The sequence below is a fragment of the Cucurbita maxima genome, unplaced genomic scaffold (genome assembly GCF_002738345.1).
Source record: "Cucurbita maxima cultivar Rimu unplaced genomic scaffold, Cmax_1.0 Cma_Scf00080, whole genome shotgun sequence".
NCBI classification, from domain to species: domain Eukaryota; kingdom Viridiplantae; phylum Streptophyta; class Magnoliopsida; order Cucurbitales; family Cucurbitaceae; genus Cucurbita; species Cucurbita maxima.
This window is the reverse complement of record NW_019272096.1, coordinates 242,215-265,412: the sequence shown is the minus strand read 5'-3', so window position 1 is coordinate 265,412 and position 23,198 is coordinate 242,215. Positions and strand designations below refer to the sequence as shown.

At 37.9% G+C, this 23,198-nt stretch overlaps 2 protein-coding genes and 1 long non-coding RNA gene across 5 annotated transcripts in view; 1 reads left to right on the top strand and 2 right to left on the bottom strand.

The window, feature by feature from the left end:
* Positions 1–409: 409 nt before the first annotated feature.
* Positions 410–4,485, top strand: LOC111472628 (probable uridine nucleosidase 2). The gene is made up of 9 exons (XM_023118245.1): positions 410–732; positions 944–1,059; positions 1,185–1,244; positions 1,846–2,031; positions 2,109–2,213; positions 3,565–3,661; positions 3,776–3,883; positions 3,983–4,118; positions 4,199–4,485. The coding sequence occupies exons 1-9, from the start codon at positions 684–686 to the stop codon at positions 4,305–4,307; spliced, it is 966 nt and encodes a 321-aa protein (XP_022974013.1). The 5' UTR covers positions 410–683; the 3' UTR covers positions 4,308–4,485.
* Positions 4,486–4,584: 99 nt separating this feature from the next.
* Positions 4,585–6,821, bottom strand: LOC111472626 (mRNA decay activator protein ZFP36L2-like). 3 transcript variants are annotated; one of them, XM_023118244.1, is made up of 4 exons: positions 6,578–6,821; positions 5,381–6,047; positions 5,146–5,205; positions 4,585–5,001 (listed from the first exon to the last, which is right to left on the bottom strand). In XM_023118244.1, the coding sequence occupies exons 2-4, from the start codon at positions 6,020–6,022 to the stop codon at positions 4,996–4,998; spliced, it is 708 nt and encodes a 235-aa protein (XP_022974012.1). In that variant the 5' UTR covers positions 6,023–6,047; positions 6,578–6,821; the 3' UTR covers positions 4,585–4,995. The 3 variants fall into 3 exon arrangements, with proteins under 3 accessions (XP_022974012.1, XP_022974010.1, XP_022974011.1); XM_023118242.1 differs by having other exon boundaries at positions 4,585–5,059; positions 6,578–6,818; XM_023118243.1 differs by having other exon boundaries at positions 4,585–5,059; positions 5,381–6,038; positions 6,578–6,818.
* Positions 6,822–10,824: 4,003 nt separating this feature from the next.
* The window catches only part of LOC111472632, a 19,908-nt gene continuing 7,534 nt past the window's right edge, over positions 10,825–23,198 (bottom strand). Inside the window, exon 4 of the long non-coding RNA XR_002715466.1 lies at positions 10,825–10,835. This is a non-coding gene — a long non-coding RNA (uncharacterized LOC111472632). The remainder of the gene's footprint in view (positions 10,836–23,198) is intronic.

Here is a 23,198-nt window from a genome sequence, read left to right as displayed (position 1 = left end):
CTTTCTGCAGTGAGCTTGTCACGAGCGGCAAGAGTCCACGATGTACCTTATGAGTTGGTTATGAATATCGTTCATGCATGTAATTTATGTGGTTATACGGGGACGGTAGGGGTTCGCCTTAAATTATTCTTATGACACAATCCTATACATCATACCCAGGTAACATGCGTGTATTAGCCTTCACACAAATTCAACTAAGGGAATTTTCTCTCTTTTTGATCCGAATATCTCCCGATTCAACTACATCAAACTTAGGAAGAGATTCAAATAATGTAAATACATTAGGTGTTACATTTTGAATAGAGAGTGAATGTTGTGTTCATAAGCTATCTTTATCTTTCATAAATGCTAATATAAAATAATTATTAATCCCAAATTAGTTGAGATGCGTTTAATATTATTATTCATGAATCCAAGGGTGCCTGCCATATCTGGTGGTGGTAGTGGTGGACTTCCACCCTCTCTACAAGCGCGGGTGAACACGAAACCAAAAGGCCATCGACTTTTTGAGTTCCTTTTCACTTTTCCACTGAATTTCGAGGAGATCATCCACATTCCTCACCTTTAATGGTTACAATACTTAATTAGGGAAGATCCTGACAACAAAATGCTAACCATCTCATCCTTCTCATCTTGATCCCTTCTTCTCTTTCTTCACGCCCCGATCCACTTCGCGAAAATCCATGGCCGATTCCCGCAAGAAGACTATCATCGACACCGACCCTGGCATCGGTAATATTTTCACTACTTTTTTCTGATTGAGCGGGGATTTTTTTTTTATTTTTTATTTCCTTCTTTTCTTGACTTGGGAATCATCGATTATGTTTAACAGACACCTAAATTGCTCCATCTCTATTCATTTCGATCCTTATTGAATCGACGTTTCAAGTCGATCTGGTTGGGGCAGAGTATTTTACTGATGAAGTTAGTCATATATTTGTAGATGATGCTATGGCCATTTTTCTGGCTTTACAATCCCCAGAGTTGGATGTGCTTGGACTAACCACTATTTTTGGGAATGTTTATACTACTCTTTCCACAAGAAATGCCTTGCATCTGGTGAGTCACTTATGAATAGATAAGAATCATACCTTTGCTTAATATTGTTTATCTCTTGTGTTTCTTTCTCTTACTTTTTTGGTTCCCCTTTGCTTATCTCATCTTAATTTTTGTTGGTTCATCAGTTGGAGATTGCTGGTAGGGCTGACATCCCAGTGGCCGAAGGATCGCATGTCACAATAACTGTAAACTCATTATCTTACATCCACTGCTTCTCATATCATATGCTCTACTTGTTTAGTGGAGTTTTGAATTTGATTGTTTGAATACGACTTTCTTCTGTCAAGGTGCTTTGTCTAACATCTACTGATTCTCCACTCTTTTGGTTCAACACTAAAAGCTTCCAAGAAAACTCTGTGGCGTCCAAATAGTTAAGGAATGTTGTTTTCAAAATTTGTCTACTTTGATGTGAATGTGGAAATACCGAATTCATGGACATATTCATGGGGGTGAGGAATACGGGAGGATTTTAACCTTCAGAAATTAGATAGTTTCATTGACATTTTGAGATAAATGTTGGCTCTTCGTACCCTTTGTAGGTGGAAATTTTATGTATTTAATCTGTAAAAGCCTTTGGAATCCATATTTATGGTTACAATATTATTGTATTATTTTCAACATGATATTTGCCTCATTAGTTTAGCTAATGCAACACCTAATTATGATTTTCTTTCTCGTATATGCGAGATGTCTATACAAAAATGTAACTCATTGACGTCTGAATGTTTTCTCTTTTGTCCTTTTTGTTTGTAATGTTTGTTAACTTGAAATGTTATTCGTATGAAGAAAGGTACAAAACTTCGTGTTGCTGATTTTGTCCATGGGGCCGATGGACTTGGCAACCAAAATTTTCCTCCTCCAAATGGGAAGCCGATAGACCAGTCGGCAGCTGCTTTTCTTGTTGAACAGGCAAATCTTTACCCTGGAGAAGTAACGGTTGTGGCTCTAGGACCACTAACAAATATTGCACTGGTCTGATTCTAAATTCCTAGTAAAAATGTATTTTTCACATTACTTCACTACAATTTACCCACATAAGGTTGATATAGGCTTTGCAATTGGATCCCGGATTTCCAAAGAAAATTGGGAAGATTATTATTCTTGGTGGTGCATTTTTCGTAAATGGAAATGTAAATCCTGCAGCAGAAGCCAATGTAAGTTGCTTCACTCTTTTAATGCGACAACAACTCTTGTGAGTTCCTTGCCTGCGTCCCCTGTCACCATTTTTAAACTTGAAACTGCACTTCTCTATCTTGTGTATCCTACTTTTATGTATCAAAGAGGTTTTGTGGATTTGAATCTACCGCTTTAAAACAGAGGACTTTATAATGCCAGGAAACAAAATTCCTTTTTGCTTTCTTACATTTAAATCTAACAAAATATCTGAAGTCCTTGGTAGAAAGCTAAAGAGAAGTCTTAAGATGGACTTTTTTTCCCCCCTAATAATCATGGTTCCATCTGAAACCAAATTGCCCCTATCCTTAAACAGTCTATCCATCCTCCATAATCACACCTAAACTTTATTAGTGTTTTGTATTTATTACAGAAACAATGAATTGTAGGGAAGGGAAAGAGGTCATGAAAGTTAAAATGGAAGATTTGGAGAAAAATAGATTTTGGGAACAGGTAGATGAAAACAGCAAAGAGAAGAGACTTTAAAGTAATTGAGATTTCACCAAATAGAGTTGTCTGTTTCTGAATCTCAAGAGAATTATTCCAAATTGTGGAGAATACTTACTTGTTAAGGGAAAATCTTAGAGGTGAAGAGGGTGGGGGGTTTTGTGAATTATTGAAGCAGCTTAAAGGAACTTCAATAACTGAAAGTGGGTTGAATTTGGATATGGCCGAAATTTTAGTTATGCTTGGTGCAAGGAAGTAGCAGGTACATGCAAAAAAGAGCTTTTTGTCTGCCTTTTGGATATTTATGTCTCAAAAAGGTCAATATTATGGTCTGATTGGCCTATATAGAGGGATTCGATTTGGCTGAAAGGCTTCCAACAAGAAGACCTTAGTCTCTATTTTTAAGGACAAGAAAATATTAACCATTTACTTTTTCATTGATTTTCAAGCAGGAAAATGTGGGAGTTTCTATTTCAAGGCCTCCAGGTTTCTTGGACTCTCAACTTCCTGAAAAAGAAAAAGAAAAAGAAAAAAAAAAAAACCAACATTATTATGTGCTTTGTGGTGGGGGATCGAATAAGAAAGCTGAAATCCTTTGGATCAACTTGGCCAATATTCATTGGGTGTTTTTGGAAAAAAGAAACCAGAGGATCTTTGATGTAAATCGAGTTTTGTGGTAAGAACTATTTGAAATGATTAAACATGACCCAGCTTCTTGGTGTGCCCTCTTTTGGTGTTAATCTATGTATATCTATTTTTTTTCAATGCTGGTCTATGAAATACTTACTGATCTGTTGCTAGTCCATTAGTATCATGATTAGTTTCATAGAAAGTTACATGAACAAGGGATTTTGAGTTAATATATATTTGAGTTTGGAGAAATAGATATTTGGGGATCCTGAAGCTGCAGATATGGTATTCACAAGTGGAGCAGACGTGTTAGTTGTGGGGCTAAATGTCACACATCAAGTTGTCATGACAGGTAATCTTATTTCATGTTATATTCTGATGAGGTTAGATGTGTTTATAAGTCAATATAATCAATGCTTATTTCCCCTTGAATTTGGGTATGCTGTGTTTCACAAAACAATTTAAGAGGCGGATCGTGACAAATTGGGAAGATCAGATGGGAAATTTGCCAAGTATCTCTGCAAAATTTTAGATATTTATTTCTCCTACCACAGGTATGCATATGAAACAAAAGGTGAGGCTACTGAATAAAGTAGGGTCCGTCCACAATAAGTCATCAGATTCATCTGCACATTGTTTGACTTGTTTGCTGCTGCTGCTAATATGCGTGCAGGAGTTTACCTCCATGATCCAGCAACTGTGCTAGCGGCTGTCGATCCCTCACTTTTCACGTACACGGAGGGCGTAGTTCGAGTCCAGACAACGGGCATCACAAGAGGCCTCACAATTTTGTACAACAATAAGAAAAGGTAAATGTATTTGGGTTACCTATTTCCCCAGCTTACCAGTATGTTTTACAACAATCATATTAACATATGGAACCGACCAGGTTTGGTGAAGTGAGTGAATGGTGTGATAAACCCACCGTGAAGGTGGCGGTCACAGTGGATGCCCCGGCCGTTGCGAAATTGGTGATGGACCGACTTATCGACTCGTAGAGTATATATAAAAGTTGCAATAAGGAATTCCTTCCATACGGAGGAATGGAATGTTTTATATCCCAGGTCTATATTTATTGAATCCTCAAAGTCATTCTGAAAAGGATCTCACTCAATAATATTCATCCTCATCTTGGTGTTGTTTTTCTTCTGTCATGAATGATTTCGCTTGTGATAATGAGAATGAGTTTAGGATCATTTTGTTTGCCGAGAGTAATATCTCTTGGAAGGCAGTCAGAATTGAATTCTTGGCTTAATAGGTAATACACTCCAACTCTAAGTAGAACACAGCCTTTTCCTTAGAGGAACACGTACACATCAAAGTATGCACATGCGCATAAGCTAAGTATGAGTGTTTCAAAACAAAATGGTGTATGCATTTCCAAGAAATGAGTTTAAGATGGAAAAAACTTTGGCCCTCCCTATTCTTCTAGTCGGGATGAGCAAAGTTGAACGAAAACTGGAAGCCTCTTTTTGGCTCTCTCAGTGGTGGAACCATAAAGAACCTCAAGGATGTGTTGGTCTACATCTCCCCTTGTGGACTTCGTTTCGGGGACAACAACTTCGATGCCATCATCGTCAGGTGACCAATCAGTGTTCAGGTTGTGTATTGAATTTATTGAATGACCTCTTCTGTTAAGTTCAGTTTTGAAGGTGGCATAGAGTGAGTTGGATTGCGTTGTTGCAGCTATTCCTGTTAGTGAATGATTGTTGCGGGACTTGAGACCATGCGTCAAATATGGTTCACCAAACTGTAGTAGCAAAGAAATATGCAAAATCTAACTTTTTTATTCCAACAAATTTTGCACTATATTTAATCATCACATGTCGATGGTACCTTAGGTTTGGTTTTAACAGGTAAATGAACTGGCCGAAGCTCCTCCTTTCCATGTGCAAACTGCATATAGCACATACAATTTACAAAACCCAACTCCATTTAATACAGATCAATTTTTTCCCCAAAAATTTAACGCGTCTGATTGAGAAAATTGTTTGAAAAAAAGTATGCCTACTCAGCATATAAATTGAAGCTATTCAGATCGTATCATTGCAGTGGGGACAAGATAACTAACCTGGCATTTGTGGCCGAAGCGGCAGCTTCCAGAATCCTCCCAGGAGCGGCAAATGTCCGTTCTGTATTGATTTTTGCTTAACGATGAGCCGCCGCCGCTTCCGGAATCTAAGGCAGACTTCAGTGTCTTCGCTCCTCCATGGACCGAACTGATCAAAATTTCATCCATTACTATCACTTCCTCATGGACCTTCAATGGAGTCCCATAAATTTGTGGAGACCTTACAGGTGTCGTTTCCAAATTCTCTAGAGCCGAAAGTGGTGACAAAGACGATCCTCCTCTCCGAGAACCGAAGCTACTGCTTCCGGAAGTGCTGCTGGCGAAGTGGTTGATAATAGAGGACCGGTAGCTGGCATTGATGACGTCCGCAACCGGAGTAGAACATGTGTCGCCGGCGGATGGTAATTTTCCTACCACGGGAGATCGAGAGCGGAAGTAACTTACGATCGGTGTTGAACGGTCATGCTTCTCGGCGTAACGATCAAGAATTGTTGGAATTTTGGAGTTTGTTTCTTGGTGATAGTGTCCGGTCCCGCCGATTACGAGGTGATTGTCCATCTGAATTTTGATCGGCCGAACCGTAGGGTTCAGGCCTTTGATGATTGACGGTTTGGAGCTCCTCTTGCCCTGGCGATCTTCCATGAGTCAGGAAAAGAACCTGAAATTTCTGATATCAAAGGCAATTTTATGCACGGAGAAAAGAAGATCTATCAGCATTTTGAAGTGTTCATTGGCGACGTAGAATTGATGTCCAGGCTCATGTCCCTAATATTTCGAAACAGAGATTTGTTCAATCCTGATGCAGTACTCTCCAAGGGAATCGGTGAATTAAACTTACAGAAACGGCGGATGATGAATACGAACAAAAGATTCAGATGCTAAAGCAGAGAACAGAGAAGATCTAACAGTCATTTGCAGAGCAAATAATTCGTTCAAAATGATAGGATCAAACATGTTAGGGCTCCATTCAAAACGCAAATTAAGATGCACACAACATTGTGAAAAAGACGTCAGTTAAAACGCAAGTGCAGATCGGTGCGGAGTCCAAAATGGAAAGCGTGAAGGCTCAACTTCAATTCGAAGTCACACCGACAGAATACAAAATATCCTGAAGATCGATTTGAAATTGTTCGAGATCGAACACAACGCAGCCGGAAGACTGTGGTTTGAGTGCAAGGAAATGAGTAGAAGACGTACCTGGAAAATCAAAATTCGGAGTTGGAATGATTCAGAGATTAGAATCCGCAGTTGAGAGGGTTGGATTGTGAGAGAGGAATTAGCGTTAACATTTCGTGTTTGGCGTCGTGTAGGGCAAGAGGACGGAAAATCACGATGGATGCGGAGCTTAAGAGTGGAGTAGGAGCAACATTAGCAAGAAGCAGAATTCAAAACAACATTGCACTGCAAATAAATTTAAAAAATGTGTATATATACCCAACGCTACAAGGACTATGGACTTGCCACGTGGATGCATGTTTTTCTCTTCCCATTTTCAGTTTAATACACACATATATATATATATATATATATATTTATATATGAAATGGTTAATTATTTTAAAAATTAATAAAAACTTTAATCCAATTTTTTTAAAAATTATAGAAAATTATACTAATAATAACAATACTAGAGACTACAAGTACATTGCGTTCTTAATATTCTTATACCGATCCTATATATATATATACCATTCTTTATTAGAAAATGGTTAAGACAAACTAATTAGTGACCGTAAAACAAAGGTTAACCACTCCAATGACATAAAGTTAATTAACTAAACTCTTTAATTAATTAATTTTCATTCATTAATGATAGGTCACTCCATTATAGATTTATAGTGGAACTCCTATGCATTGCAGGATAAGTTGTGTCTTAGCTGGGTCACAAGTTCATTTACTCTTATAATTACATCTTTCACCTTGAGTATTACTCATTTTCTAATAAATAATTTATTTATGATCCAATTATAAACTATGCATTTGGACAAGTTAGAGGATGACCCCATTGTTCAAAGTAAAAAGAATCAGCACTTAAAGTAATTATTTATCTACTTACCCTCCACGAGAATGAGTGACATATCGCTAAGTTCCTAGGAGAAAGTTAAGTCTGGCTAGAGCGACATATCGCTCCTAACAATAATCCCCTAAGCTTATCATAGAAATGGGCCCTAGCAATTAATAGAGTATGCATGCAACCGTCTTCTAACATCATAATCTATAATTCATGCAAACTAGGCGTACCGGCTCAACGGGGCGATGACCTCCATCAAGTACCCAGAACACGAAGTTTGCACTCAATGGGGCGAATTCATTAATCAAGCACCCGGAACGCGGAATACACAATTCCGACATAAATTAAACGCATGCATACATACGGCGGAAACTTAAAGCATACAAGCAACATTCGGATAATTCACCCAATACACTCATAGCAATCAAACTGGCTAATATTTTACCTCGAGAGCTAATCTAGAGCAAAATTACTAGCATGCATGCAATCCAAGCGAATCCTACAAGTATTTCTTCCTAAATACCGGGTGGTGACTTACCTAGTTGACGTGTGCCCTTTTGCTAGCGTTTCTTTAGATTAGGTCCCTATTCACGTAAAAACAGTATTAGAATTGGAACCGTGACAAAAATCGGGCAAACAGAGGGCAAACGGGCCAAAACGGCCGTTTCACGGGCTTTCACGCGTCGGCAGTGCGCTGGCCACGCACGTGGAAGTGTGCCAGTCACGGGACGCACGCTCGCCAACTCCTGGGCAGTCGCGGGTCGGTCGGTCCGGTCTGGCTCAGCTCGGTTCCCATTGCAGTTCGACTCGGGTTGTTTTTTTCTTTTTTTTGCAGGCGACACTGGTCGTCGCCTCGCTGGAGCTGCATTGCTCTAGCCGATGGTCGACGCGTGTCCGACGCCTGTCACGTCGGCCTCTGCCGCTCGCCGGCCGAGCTCTTTTCTTTTTTTTTTCTTTTTTTCTTCTCTGTCCTCTGAAATCCGTAACACAGTTCTCTTTTCCGATTTTCATATATTTCGATTCGTTGACCGGATCGATATGATTTCTTCGACAAAGTTCTAGATCGTGTTACGGGCTACGTCCTAGTATTTTTTTTTTTTTTTTTTATAATTTTTGCTTGACTACTAGATGAGTTAATAGCGTCGGAAGTTCTGATAAGATATGTAACCACTACAAGGGGAGTAAGATTCGGATTACCTTGTTGATCGAATATCTCAAGGCAAGAACATTGTTTGAGATTCGAATCACTCCACAAGCAAGATCGATCAGTCTAGTTTGAATGATTCTTGTTGATCAAATATCTCAAGGCAAGAACACTTGCTTGAGATTCGAATCACTCTACAAGCAAGATTGATCATGTCGAGCTTGAATGATTCTACATGCAACCTAAACTACATAGAATTGCAAAGAAACTTAGCCATTGGCTAAAGAAGAGCACAAATGCTTCTTTTACTATATTTTTCAAGTCTCTTACACATACAACATACATGGCTTTATATAGCCTCAAAATGAAACTACTAAAGTCATTCCAAGAGTTGTAACATTCATACTTAATGGCCATAATTAACCATTATGTAATTGTAACCTATAGTAAATAAAGTCTTAAAATACATAAATGAAATACAATAACTCTAAATTGTAACCCACCCAAAATTTATAACAATCAAACTTCATTCTTCTTCAATGTGGCATGAATTGAAACATCTTTTGATAATTTTGACAACCTTTTCTTCACATCTTCATTGAAGTATATTGTATGATTGATGTCTTTTGGTTCATATCATTCTCCACTTCTTCAAGAGGATTCGTCCTCGAATCTATTTGTGAAACTTTGCTGCAAAAAATAAGTTATGGAAATACAAAGGACCTCACAACACTCTCTCACGTGTATACACTCAAGGAATTTTAGGCCACTCTTTTTAAACTCAGTTACACAAATGAAGCTCTCATTCTCACCTCTCAAAATTTGAAATAGAGCAAAGATTGAATTTTGAATTCTGGGTCGATTAAAAACTAAAAAGATAAAAATAAATAAAAATCAAATTGAGAAAAAAAAAAATGCAAAGGAAACATATATCCGATCTTGAGCCTGAAGCTCTGATACCAAATGATAAGATAAGGAACCACTACAAGGGGAGTAAGATTCGGATTACCTTGTTGATCGAATATCTCAAGGCAAGAACATTGTTTGAGATTCGAATCACTCCACAAGCAAGATCGATCATGTCTAGCTTGAATGATTCTTGTTGATCAAATATCTCAAGGCAAGAACACTTGCTTGAGATTCGAATCACTCTACAAGCAAGATTGATCATGTCGAGCTTGAATGATTCTACATGCAACCTAAACTACATAGAATTGCAAAGAAACTTAGCCATGGGCTAAAGAAGAGCACAAATGCTTCTTTTACTATATTTTTTAAGTCCCTTACGAAAACAACATATATGGCTTTATATAGCCTCAAAATGAAACCACTAAAGACATTCCAAGAGTTTAACATTCATTCTTAATAGCCTTAATTAACCATTATGTAATTGTAACCTAGAGTAAATTAAAAGTCTTAAAATACATTAATGAAATACAATAACTCTAAATTACTCTACAATTGTAATCCACCCTAAATTCAAAACATGAAACTTCATTCTTCTTCAATGTGCCATGAATTGAAATATCTTTTGATAATTTCAACAATATTTTCTTCTCATCTTCATTGAAACATATTGTATGATTGATGTCTCTTGGTTCATATCAAGTTCGCTTACCGTTCTCGGACGATTCTCGAATTTCTGCCTTCGGATCGAGGTTTCAGCCAAACTTCTTCAAAGATCCTATAGAGAGTTGTTCCTAGATGAATATATCAAGATTTCAGATCTTGATTCACAAAGGAAAACCGTAGATCTGAGAAAACGTTCAAGATCTTACCTCGCGGGTTTTTCCGATTTCTTGAGGGGAAATGGGACTTCAGCCATCCACATTCTCTTTTCCCTTCCAAGAAAGGCTCCTTGCATCGTGATCTTGACCGGAGTAGACTCCGATGGTTCGTTTTCGGTGAGTCTTCCGGCCGTTCATTCTTCCTCCTCTCTCTAGGTTCTCTCTAACCCCTTTCTCTCACTATTTTTCTTTTGCACGATTCTTGATAGGGTTTCATTTGGACCCCTATTTGCCCCTCTCTCTACTTTTCCTATTTTTTTCTTTTTCTATTTCTATTTCTCTTTCTTCGGGTATTACACTTTACAACTCTCTATTTTGTCAAGTTCATAACACGATAGGCATATTATTTTGTCATTCACACTCTACGGACAAGAGTTCATAACTCACTAAGTTTAAAATTGAGTCTCATCATCTTGTGATATATTAATCTTCTCATCCTCTCGTGATAACTCACAAAAGTCACTCACACTCTTTGTGGGTTTCCTTGACGGCGACAGTGGAGGAAGCGGTGGTGCTCGAATCATAGCCCATTTACCATAGGTGAACAATAACACAATTGCTGCCAATAATAACCCCACCGACGACAATAACTGTAAGTTTCAAAGACTTGGCAAATGCACCAGAATGATCTATCTTTATTCATATGTTCCATTAGATCATTCTTCATATGTTCCATTGCCTTTTTATAGGAAATCTTTATTCATAGGTTCCATTGCCTTTTTATAGGAAATACATAAAACTGTAGAAAAAGGGAAATACAAGACACGACTCAACTAGCTCCACTAATAACAAGAAAATAACTAACAGAAATTGACCTGTTATAAACCTAGAGAATAAGTCTTTATTGAAATAATCTAAAACTAACTCAACACTTCCTCCCATGAACTGAACTCGATCAAGAGTTTAGTTCACAACACTCATCCCAAACGCTTCTCTGATCCTTTGAAATGATACCATCTTCAAAGGCTTTGTCATTATGTCGGCTAGCTGCTCCTCAGTGCTGCAATAGACCAATTTAACTACACCTTCCTTTGTCAGTTCCCTGAGAAAATGGTTATCGAACCCTCATGTGCTTTGACTTTTCGTGCATGACTGCATTTTTTGACAACTTGATAGTGGACGTGTTGTCACAAAACAGAACCATCTCCTCATCTTGTTCATGCCCGATTTCTTTCAATATCCTTTTCATCCAAATGGCTTGACAGGCACATGTAGCTACTGCTACATACTCAGCTTCAATAGTTGACAAAGTGACGATTGGTTGCTTTCTTAAGGACCATGCCACAGCTCCTCCACTCATTAAGAAAACATAGCCTGAAGTGCTCTTACTGTCATCCATATCTCCCGCATAGTTATTGTCGGTGTAGCCTAAGAGTTCACTCTTCCCTTCACGTTGATACCATATCCCCAATTCCAGAGTTCCCTTCAAGTACCTCATGATTCTTTTTGTAGTAGCAAAGTGCAACTCAGTAGGATTTTCCATAAAATGACTAATAAGACTTACCACAAACATCAATCAGGTCCTGTGGCTATGAGATACAGTAAGCTGCCCACCATTTGTTTATATAGCGTTGAATCGACCTTCACACCAGCTTCATCTCGGCCAACTGGCCGTCTAAGGACTATTAGATTGCAAACAAAGTTGTAATTTTGCATCCCAAATCTCTCGATCAACTCAGTAACATATTTTCTTTGGCATATAAATGCCATCAACCTTCTGCATCACTTCAATGTCAAGAAAATATCTTATCTTCTCCAAATCAGTCATGTCGAATTCATCCATCATGGAGCACTTAAACTCATTCAACAACTCCTCATCATTACTCAATAGATCATCAACATAAATGCTCACAATTAGAATTTTACCTCCCTTTTGTTTGATGAATAATGTTTGTTCACTAGAGCTGCTTACAAAACCTTTCTTGACGATATAAGCCTCAATGCGACTGAACCAAGCTCTAGGCGCTTGTTTTAGTTCGTAAAGAGCCTTATGCAGCTTATAAACCATGTCCTTCTTCCCTGCTACTTCATAACCTTGTGGTTGTTCAACAAATACATCTTCCTTCAGCTCACCATGTAGAAAAGCATATTTGACATCGAGCTGATAGATTCCCCATCCTTTTTGTACTGCTACAACAATGATCATCCTCACTGTATCCATTCGAGCCACTGGTGCGAATACCTCTGTGTAATCTACTCCGTACTCTTGTGCATACCCTTTTACAACAAGCCGAACTTTAAGCTTGTCTACCTCTCCAAGTTCATTTAATTTGGTCTTGTAAATCCACTTAACCCCAATAGCCTTGGCTCCAACGGGAAGTGTAGTAAACAACCACGTGTGGTTTCGTTCGATGGACTGTATCTCAGCATCCATCGCTTGTTTCCATTTCTAATGTCCTGCGGCTTCTTGAAAACTGGTCGGATCTGATATGGCCATGAAAGCTAGAGTTTCAATCTCGACTCTAGCCATGTTTGCTTCTTCATTTGTATCTGATAACCCTTCTCTTGGGATATGATCTGCCGACCAGATTTGTGGTTTTCTCACCCGGCCCATTATTGCTATTGTTTCTCCAGTTGGTGGATCGTTTGGTAAAGGAATGTCATCAGTGTATTCTTCTACATCCTCAACATTTTCATAATCATTTTCTCACTCAAGTTCAATGCTTTCTTCACCAAAATAACCAACATCTTCCCAATTCCACTTCTTATCTTCCTCAAATATCGCATCTCGGCTAATGTGAACCTTTTTCTCCACTGGATCGAACATCTTAAAGGCCTTGGATTCATTGGTGAAACCTAACAGAACACACTTCACGCTTTTGTCATTGAGCATGCTTCTTTTAATATCAGGGATATGAACATAACTGATACATCCAAAAATCCTAAAGTTTTCGACTGATGGCTTTCTTTCACTCCATGCCTCTTCCGGAGTCATATCTTTTACAATGAGGGTAGAAGATCTGTTAAGAATGTGACTCACCCATTGCACAACATCTGGCCAGAAAGCTTTTGGTACCTTCTTCTCTAATAATGCTGCTCTCACCATGTTCATGAGTGTACGATTTTTGTGTTCAGCAACGCCATTTTGTTGAGACGTGAAGGCAGTGGTTTGCTGTCTTTTGAATCCATGCGCTTTACAGAATTCTTTGAATGCAATTGAGTTGTATTCTCCTCCTCTATCTGTGCTTAGACATTTGATGAATAATCCAGTTTGCTTCTCTACAAATGCTTTGAATGCCTTGAACTGATGAAATGCTTTTGATTTTCTGGCACAAAATATATCCATGTTTTTCTCGAGAAATCATCAATAAAACTTATAAAGTACCTTATTTGACTATTTGGTGGTGGATTGATCGAACCACAGAGATCAGAGTGGATAAGCTGCAATCTTTTAGTGGCTCTCCACTTTCTCTACTTCGAAAATGGAACACGGTGGTGTTTCCCTTTGACACACGCCTCACAGGTGGTTTTCACATCTTCAATTTCAGGTAAACCCACAACAACCATCTCTTTATTGCATAATGTGTGAAGTCCCTTGTAGTTGAGATGCCCATATCGATGAGGTCACTGCTCTGCCTTGTCTGAGATATCAACCTGCAGACATCTCTCCTCCTTTGTTTTGTCATTTGATTCACCCAGCACGATAAACATCCTATTAGCAATCCTAACAGATTCTCCTATTTTTTCTCTTGAGGGATGAAAGATGCTGCATGTGTTTCAATCTCCTCCTTTGAATAGCACGTCTAAACCCCTTTCTTGAAGTTGTCCAACACTAAGCAAGTTGTTCTTCAATTCCGAAATATAATACACATCTTTGATCACATAGCTTATTCCCTTCAGCATTATTTTCACTACTCCTTTCCCACCAACCATCAATTTGTGATTGTTCTCAAGCTTGACATTATGTGTGAAGCTAGTGTCCAAGCTTGAAAACATCTCTTTCTTCACACATATGGTTTGAACACCTAGAATCCACGAACCACACATCTCTTCTTTTAGTGCCTTGAAGCTCCACATACGTCATGAGAAGAACTTCATCCTTTTCTTCGATCTCTGCAAAATGTTCTCCATTGTTCCTATTTGGACATTCATATTGGAAATGTCCAAGTTGGTGGTAGTTGTAACACTTGATTGTTGCTTTGTTGAATGAGCGTCCTCTGCCCCTGCCTCAACCTCGGTATGATCCTCTACCTCTGCCTCTAACATTGAGACTGCCTCTAATATTGAGAGTTTGATCACCTTCTTCATGACTAATCTTCGTAAATTTCTTTTCATGTACAGACAGAGAGCTTTGTAGTTCGTCAATCATCATCTTTCTTGTGCCTTTTGACTCCTCGATGGACACCACCACATATGTGAATTTGTCAGTTAGAGTTCGAAGTATTTTCTCAACAATCTTCGAATCTGACATGTCTTCACCATTGCTTCTCATCTTGTTGGAGATAGCCATTACTCTTCCAAAATAATCATCGATGTTTTCTTCATTCATCATTTCAAGAACCTCAAAATCTCTCTTAAGGTTTGGAGAAGAGACCGCTTCACCCTTTCGTTGCCTCCAAACTTTTTCTTCATCGAATCCCAAATGATCTTGGATGTTTTGCGATTCAAAATCTATTCAAACACAACCAGATCAATTGCCTGGAACAGGTAGTGCTTCACTTGATGGTCCTTCATCTTGAGCTCCTCAAGATTTCTTTTCTGCGCTGCAATCACTTCGATTCCCTCTGCCAGTTCAGTGTAACCCTCTTCCACTAGACTTCACAAACCCTTGGCATGCAAGAGGTTTTTCATAAGTTCACTCCAATGGTCATAGCGACCATCAAAATGTGGAATCTTGGTGAGTATTTTGTTGTCGCTCATTTCTCTCTTGGATCACTTTGTTTTGCTTTGGCTCTTATACCAAATGATAACTGTAAGTTAGACTTGACAAATGCACTGGAATGATCCATCTTTATTCGTGGGTTTCAATGCCTTTTTATAGGAAATACATAAAACTACCAAAAAACATAAATACAGACTCAACTAGCTCCACTAACTTGTTCTAAACCTAGAGAATAGGTCTTTATTGAAATAATCTAAAACTGACTCAACAACGGCGCAGTGTGGAAACTATGTCGTTTGACGCACTCACTTCGTCGTGCCTTACGAACATGGACTGCAGGAAGGGGGTTTTGGGTCTGACTACCCGAGGGTTTCGAGCACAATGTTGGGAGGAGCAGAGACGGAGAGTAGGAGAGTAGATCTAGAAGTCACAACATGGATGACGGCTCCAACAACGACCAAAACGACGCCGACAAACCTCCGATGAAGAAGAAGGGAAGGAGGAGAAGAAGGGGCGGAGAAGGAAATTTCTCGACAAAACCAAAGAGAAAAAAAAAAACCAATGGAGAAGAAGAGGAAAGAGAAGAAAAAAAATAAAATAATATATATATATAAATGCACAAGGGTCACATGAATGGTAAGCTGACTCAGCGTTGACCAGTCGAAGGTCAATTTTTTTTTACGTTTTCCTCTTTTTATGGTTTTTAACCTGTTGGAGTCTATTTTTTGAGCCATTTTCACTAATTTTATTCTCTTGACTTAATTTATTACATATTTGAGGAGTTTTATGGAATTTGGGATTTTTTAGAAGACCCGAACCAGAGCGAAAAGTGTCACGCATCCCCAAGTAAGTGACACCTCAAAATTTTGGATTTAGCTATGCTTAGTAGGTATGAAAGTAGTTCATAGAAACTTGAGCATAAAATGAGTTGGTTTGATGTATGTAAGAGCACGTTAAATGTTTGGATGCACGTTTATCGATGAATGAACTATTGAACTATGATGTGATCAAAATTGAGAACATTTCTTTATTATGATATAAAGAATATTATAGGAAAGTGATTATACAAGTTTGAGTATAGAATGAGCTGAGATGACAATGTTTACTAAAATGCGTATGCAAAAGTTAAAGAAATGAATTTACGACTAGGTATCCATGTTTAGATCGCTATGCTATATCACTATTTCATATGTGATTTATGCGGTTATACCGGGATGATAAGAGTTCACCAACTAGCCCCTAATCGTGAACCTGGTTTGATTGTCGAGGGTCCGGATAACCATAGAACTGATTTATGATATTTTATGATTTATGATTGTACCCCGTGGGGACTATCATGAAGTTTGCCAGTTAGCTTCCTGTAGTGAGCCTGTCAAGAGCGGCAAGGGTCCACAGCTGTACCTTTTGAGTTTGTTATGAATATCGTTCATGCATGTAATTTATGTGGTTATACGGGGACGGTAGGGGTTCACCAATTAGCCCCTCATCGTAAATCCGACTCGATTGTCAGGGGTTCGGATAACAATAAAACTGACATATGATGTTTTATGATATATGATTTGTGCCTTGTAGGGACTTTTAGGAAGTTTGTTAGTTAACTTTCTTTCAATGAACCTTCCATGAGTGATAGGGATCCACAATTGCACCTTAGAATAGGTCGAGCCTTAAGATGCATGAACTCTATGAGTTATATCGAGGTCGCACCTCGAGGACTCTGAGATATGATGATAATAATGAGAGACTAGCAGAAATAACTAATTGGAGACCTAGAAAACTTCAGAATATTCCGAGGGTTGGAGTTCCAGATGGGACCAAGAACCAAAAGAAAGTAAATGAGAAAACCTAGGGTGTTGTTAGGTTTTCACAAAAGAATAACGAAGCCAGAAACATAAATAATTGTACTTTCAAATGATAATATTATTGAATACTCAAATTGACTTTTATAGCCTTACGAATAACCATAGAAATGGAAACTAACCACAAATTTCGACATAATCAAATTCTTCTAGCAATCCCTTGCTCCCACCAAGCGGTGCTTTCTGAGACCCAAGATCTCTTCTAGGTGGGATGCCCTGCACCATGTTTCCTTTGCAGGATGTCATGTTTGGCCTCAAGTTTTCCTTACCTAGAAGAGATGTCCTGCACCAAGTTACGGGTACCCAAAAGATTTGCAGGATGACATGTTCATGTATGCATTGACCACGTGACCTTTATGGTCAACCACGGGGAGTAGTCTAGGGCCACGGAGGAACAATAAGAAAGTAAGTTACCTTAACCAAGAATCAAGAACCTCCTAAGACCTCCCATGATACAACGTGCTCATGACTTAGCCTACGTTACTTGGAACGCATGAAGCCTTGAGTGTAGGTATTCAAACTGTATTATAAGGCAAGCCCTTGATGCAGGATTTGACTACATCGCTTGGAATGTAAGAAGCCTTGGATGTAGGTTTTCAGACTATGCCGCTTGTAATGCATGAAGCCTTGGGCATAGGTTAGCAGACTATATCGAAGGGCAAGCCCTAAGATGCGGGTTAAGACTACGTCACTTGGAACCATGAAGTCTTGGATGTAGGTTAAGGATGTGTCGCTTGGAACGCATGAAGCCTTGGACACAGGATTGTCAGGTGCATGACTAGTGCCGTAAATCCTAGGGGGAGTATCTTGGAGAATGAATAAAAAACATAACAAGAACCTAGAAAGTACCAAGAACAAGAGAAAGATCAAGAACTAGAGCATGGATCAAGATCCCTACGGACAAGAACCAAGAACCATAGTACTAAGGCCCCTAAAGTAAAACAAAGGTTTTAGAATCTAAAGACCAAGGTCCTCAGGATAGATCAAGATAAGAACCCCAAGTCAAGAACAAGAACTAGAAGGTCTAAGTACTTAGAACAAGAACAAGAACAAAAAATGTGGTACCCTAGCATATCAAGGACACGATTAAGAGCCTACAAGTAGGCTACTTATTGAGTATTTGCACTAATTCTTTATTCTCCATTTTTTTTTCAGGTAATAAAGAGTTGGTTGAGGTCGGGAGCGGACTCTTGAGAAGGTGCCATAGACTAACCTCACCCGTCGTCCTCAACCCTTTTGTCTTAAAATGTTTTGTGTTCATTCCTTATTTTGTGTTTTAACTAGTATGTTGTGTTTTAAATACTTATGGATAAACTTGATTTTGATATAATGTAAAAATAATGTTTTAAATTCCTTTGTTTTATTTCGCAAAAAATTTACCACCTTTTTGAGTCATCGAGTCAACCCAGTCTCTACATATTCACCCACTATCCAGATGTATGTCGTAATTGGTTAAGCATGGAAACGAAAGAGTCCCATGCTTGAGAGAACTCGGATGGATGGATGTTTGGGATGTCACGACGAGATGATCGACAGATGTGTCAGTTCTCAATGAATGTGTCCGAGAAAGCCAAGATGGTCCACTTGTCTCGTGACATGGGATGACATAACAATATTTGGGTCGTGTTGTTGGGAACTAAAATGATAATGAGATGCAACGTTGTTGTCTCCCAGTTGAGTTTTTTGCTTGTTTGTTTGCACAAATATTTTAGTGCTTTAGTTGGTTGAGAGGATATCTCCCTAATAAACTTGCATGCATGATTAAATTATGTATACGGTGCTCTGGGAGATTAATAGGATTTCTCCATAGAAAAGCATGCGCAAGAAAACCAAACTAAGTTTACTGTGCTACAACTAGAGCAGTTTAAATGTTGACCCAAGTTAGTATGTTTTTAGTAAAGCTTGCACCCCACGATGGTGAGCTATTAGAGATTTACATTTGTGTGCATCTAGAGATTAATTTAGACTTGAGAAACAAATCCCAAACATCCTAGAAATGAGAGATGGGATTTAGATTCTTAAACAAGCATAAAAATCTAATAGACCTCCACGACATCGAAAATGAAAAAAAGCAGCTCACCAATATGCAAGTATAAAGGAAAATGAATAAAGTAGGAAATGCAAATTTTTCCAATAGAGGGAAGTGAATGAAGCTAGTAGTGTAGATTTGTTCTATGTGGGAACGTGGATGACGGGGGTAGTCATTGGAGCTGGCACGTGCAGGGGGTCACACCTGCTACTTTTCAAGTTTAAACTTTCAAATTTTTATTGAGGGTCTTAGAGGTTGAATTTGAAGATGAGCTAGAGGCTGAATTTTATTGATGTAATGCATGTGGCAAAACATGAAGCTCTTCATTATAAGTTGGATATGTCAAAGATACACCGCTGAATAAAAAACATTAAAGGTCTTGTATAACATCACCCATCTCTATTCCATTGGCATTAAATTCAGAACTCAAATACTCAGTATTAAAAGTTATTTTTTTTAATTTTTATTTTTATTTTTATCTCTTTCTCATACAAAAGAAGAATCTTTCCACATAATTTCAATAAGGGTGATGCAATTTTCTTAAAATCTTTAATGCTGGCGGATCATGAATACTTCTAACCTCACTTACACTTACAGGGTAGGTCAATCTCTTATTGCCTTTACTTTCCCTTCATCAACTTCACGTCATTCAAAAACTATATTACTAAAAAATCATTCTTTACATGAAGGAATGGAACTAAGAGGAGAATACTTACACCAAGAAATCGAGAGATGAAGAGCTTTCTATCGAGCTATCCAATAAGCCTCATATTTGCAAAATTTTGGGTAATAAATTGAAAGAATTGAGAAATTGGGACATACGGAAAAGAATAAATCATCTTTTGAGATGACTATCAACTTGTAAATGATACTCTCAATCTTGTTAAGCAAACAGTGATTCATACCTAATCTTAATAGGCCGCATCCTTTTGGGTTCTGAACGAGTTGAATCACCGGTGAGGCCTGCCGCGACAAGGGTCCTTCTTTGTAGACAAAGGCATGGAAGTGGGGAAGGCATGTTTTCTTTAGTTTTAAAGGTGCGTTTGGTTGGTTGGTTGTGGGCAGGATCGGGTAATCTCAACCACACATACTCCACATTTCAAGTTCTTTATACCCAAATCACCAACCTAAACTATTTTGTTCATTTCATATTCTTAACTTACCTCATGCATTTCCTCAAATCTTAGGCTATTCATTACAATCTTGGACTATTTAAGAAACTGTTGCATGTATTCTCATCTTGGATGGATATTGTAGATACCATCCATTAAGCCTTCCATCCATCATACTCTCATCTGGGATCGTAATAAATCAGTAAAAGTTGCTTAAGATCCATGGAATTGGATTATTGTACCCAGATAATCAAATTGGAAACCCAAATCGTTATTTATTTAGGGCTATCTCGTGATAGATTTGGTAGTGAAAACAATTCAGACACTAAACTCTGATCATGTTTCTCATATATGTCAGCAGTTGGCCATGAAGGGAAAACTTTTTGAGCTGAACGCGTGTCCAATTGTGGTATCTGGATAATATTTTCACTACTTAACGAGTCAGTTGAGAATAAGGAATTCTCCCCCATTGAGTTCATACCTCTGTTGTATTTTTTTTTCTCTTTTACAATCACATCCAAGCAATTAGGTGATGATGGTAATATAACACGATCTTAGACACTCTAAGTACATCAATTATAATAAATTAGCTAGCATGTTCAAAAGCATTGAGTTTTAATGCTTACCTTTTGTAGTTTAAATGGGAGGGTAGAATCCAGTGAGTGACTAAATTTGAAAGGAATTTAGTACATGTAAATAAAAGTTTTTCAAAAAACTTTCCCTATACCTTGATCGCTCTACTTATAGAGTGATATTTACTTGTTCATCCAAATTTGGGATTACTAAATTTTGACACTTAAAATTCCACTCAAATTTATGGGATTATATGACAAACATGCAAGTATGGTTAAACTATATATTAACCCTCAATATTCTACTAACTAAAACATGATTTTTTCCATTAAAGGAAGTCAACATTTTGACCTTCTCTACTTTAATTCAACAATTAATTTAAATAATTAATTTTAAATTAAAATAATATTAAATAATTAATTAAACAATTTAATTAATATTTAACATTAAATCAAATGACAATCCTAATCAATTCGAGCCCATATTGATTAGGAATCCCTATTCATAATTAAAATATTTAAATTTTATTTAAATATCTTCAATTCTCTCATTTTGTTTAATTCGTAACTAAATCAAAATGTGGTTAAATATATCGTATATATTTAACGCATATTCCCTAATTTGAGTTTGAACACTTCAAACTCACTCGTCACACTATTCTAAGGTCTAGTTCGATATGAGCTAGCAAGGGGACCTAATGGACCTACAGATCATGGGCTCCAACGATCCGAGATTAACCGCCTAAACTCATTAACCTTTTAACCAACATTCATTAACTACTAGGACACTTCACTATAGCCTAGTAGTTGCACTCCCCTCACTATAGGTATATTTCTGTCTATTTGATATAACCATGATTAGTAAATCGGTTATTCACAGGTTGTTCGTAATCAGAGCTGGATCAATTTACCGTTTTTACCCTTAAAGTTACTTCTTGTTCCTTAAGTCTCACTGATCCTCTAATGAACATTTGATTTGTGGTCCAACCACCAAACCGAATCCCTCTCGGGCCAATGAGAGGGTGAAGCCCCTTGTTCAAGACTGGGAGTCAATACTTAAGGGAATAAACTCTCTACTACCCGTAAAAGCGGGTAGGAGAGAATTCTATCTTGCACCCTATGTCCCCAATTATTCACCGAGTCTTACCCTTGAAATGGGAGGCTTATTGAAGCGGTGAACTCTGGCCACTCTCACCCATGCAAATCTAAGGATAATTCTGAATAAACAAGAGTTCATAGTTAGCTCAGGATTAAGGTCGAGTTACCTAGGTCATCAAGTGAAAAAAATCAGTCTCAATAGTAAACGACATTATAAAGTGAGAGTGATTTTCTTCATGGTCTGATCTTATGCAATACTCATTGCATAGGACGCCTCCACTAACATGTCTCCACATGTATAATTTAGTGATCACATTGTTTATATCATATACAAAAGTGGGCCGCATTCATAGTGTCCCCAAGGATAAGGCTAATATATATCATTTTGACTATATACTTGAACTTGATCCACTCTTATGTCTCTACATATAGTTCAAGTAATCATACTATAGCCGGAGTATTCTTAGTTTATTGGATTTAGATTAATGATCGTAAAATTCACTTTATTCAATAACAATCTTTACTGATGTTAAATAAACATCAATAATAACTTTATTGAAAATAAAATATGTTCTTGTTTACTAACTATGAGTTTTAGGACATAAAACCCAACATTAGGGGCACACGAGGTAGCGATATCCTCAAAGGATAATGGCTCCAAGACACCTTGAAACTGTGGAGGACTGTACATGTGAGGAGGAAGTGCATTGATAGATGATGGCAATTCAAGGGAACAAATTGTGAGGGATTCAGCAAGATTCTGAGATTGAGGTGAAGCATTTTTAGACTTCTCTTTGTGATCATCATCCTTCTCACTGCCGAGGGACGAAAGCCAATTCATAGAAGCTTCAATGGGTGAAGGAACCTTTAAAACAACAGAATCAGAAGAGTTCCTTGTGATGCTTCCCTCTTCTTCTTCTTCTTCATTTACAAAATTCTGAATAGGCTTGAGTTTAGAACTTGACGCAGTATTCTCTCCAACCACATAAACCCCTCTCGGTCTGCACTTTCTCTTGTCAGTGACCCAGAAACGACGTAGCCAACACTATAGCAAAGAGGCGTCGCTGTAGACACAAATGCGGAACCTGAACCACATTGTATTTCTGGCGAGACAGAAGCTTGAATAGGAGGCGTTTTACTACAACCGGCATATGAATTCTCCCCTATTACGACTTTATCATCAGCTATGGGATCAAAACTAGATCCGTTCTCCATTTTACGCATGCTAGTAAAATTGAAATGGAGGGGATGAATACTATAGAGCAAAAGTCTCCGATGCAAAAGTCCAATGATAAATAAAACTATATAATTAATTTATATAAATAATTACCTCTTCTTCCAAAGTCCAATAATAAATAAAACTATATAATTAATTTATATTATAATTA

What these genes read in the sequence shown, in the direction of transcription:
- LOC111472628 (XM_023118245.1), top strand. Translation starts at nt 684, where the DNA reads ATGGCCGATTCCCGCAAGAAGACTATCATCGACACCGACCCTGGCATC. An exon ending in ACATCAAGTTGTCATGACAG is followed by an intron (nt 3,662 to 3,775) that starts GTAATCTTATTT and finishes AAACAATTTAAG; the next exon opens with AGGCGGATCGTGACAAATTG. An exon ending in TTGTACAACAATAAGAAAAG is followed by an intron (nt 4,119 to 4,198) that starts GTAAATGTATTT and finishes GGAACCGACCAG; the next exon opens with GTTTGGTGAAGTGAGTGAAT.
- LOC111472626 (XM_023118242.1), bottom strand. Translation starts at nt 6,022, where the DNA reads ATGGAAGATCGCCAGGGCAAGAGGAGCTCCAAACCGTCAATCATCAAA. An exon ending in GCTTCGGCCACAAATGCCAG is followed by an intron (nt 5,206 to 5,380) that starts GTTAGTTATCTT and finishes TGCTATATGCAG; the next exon opens with TTTGCACATGGAAAGGAGGA. An exon ending in CTGTTAAAACCAAACCTAAG is followed by an intron (nt 5,060 to 5,145) that starts GTACCATCGACA and finishes TTGCTACTACAG; the next exon opens with TTTGGTGAACCATATTTGAC.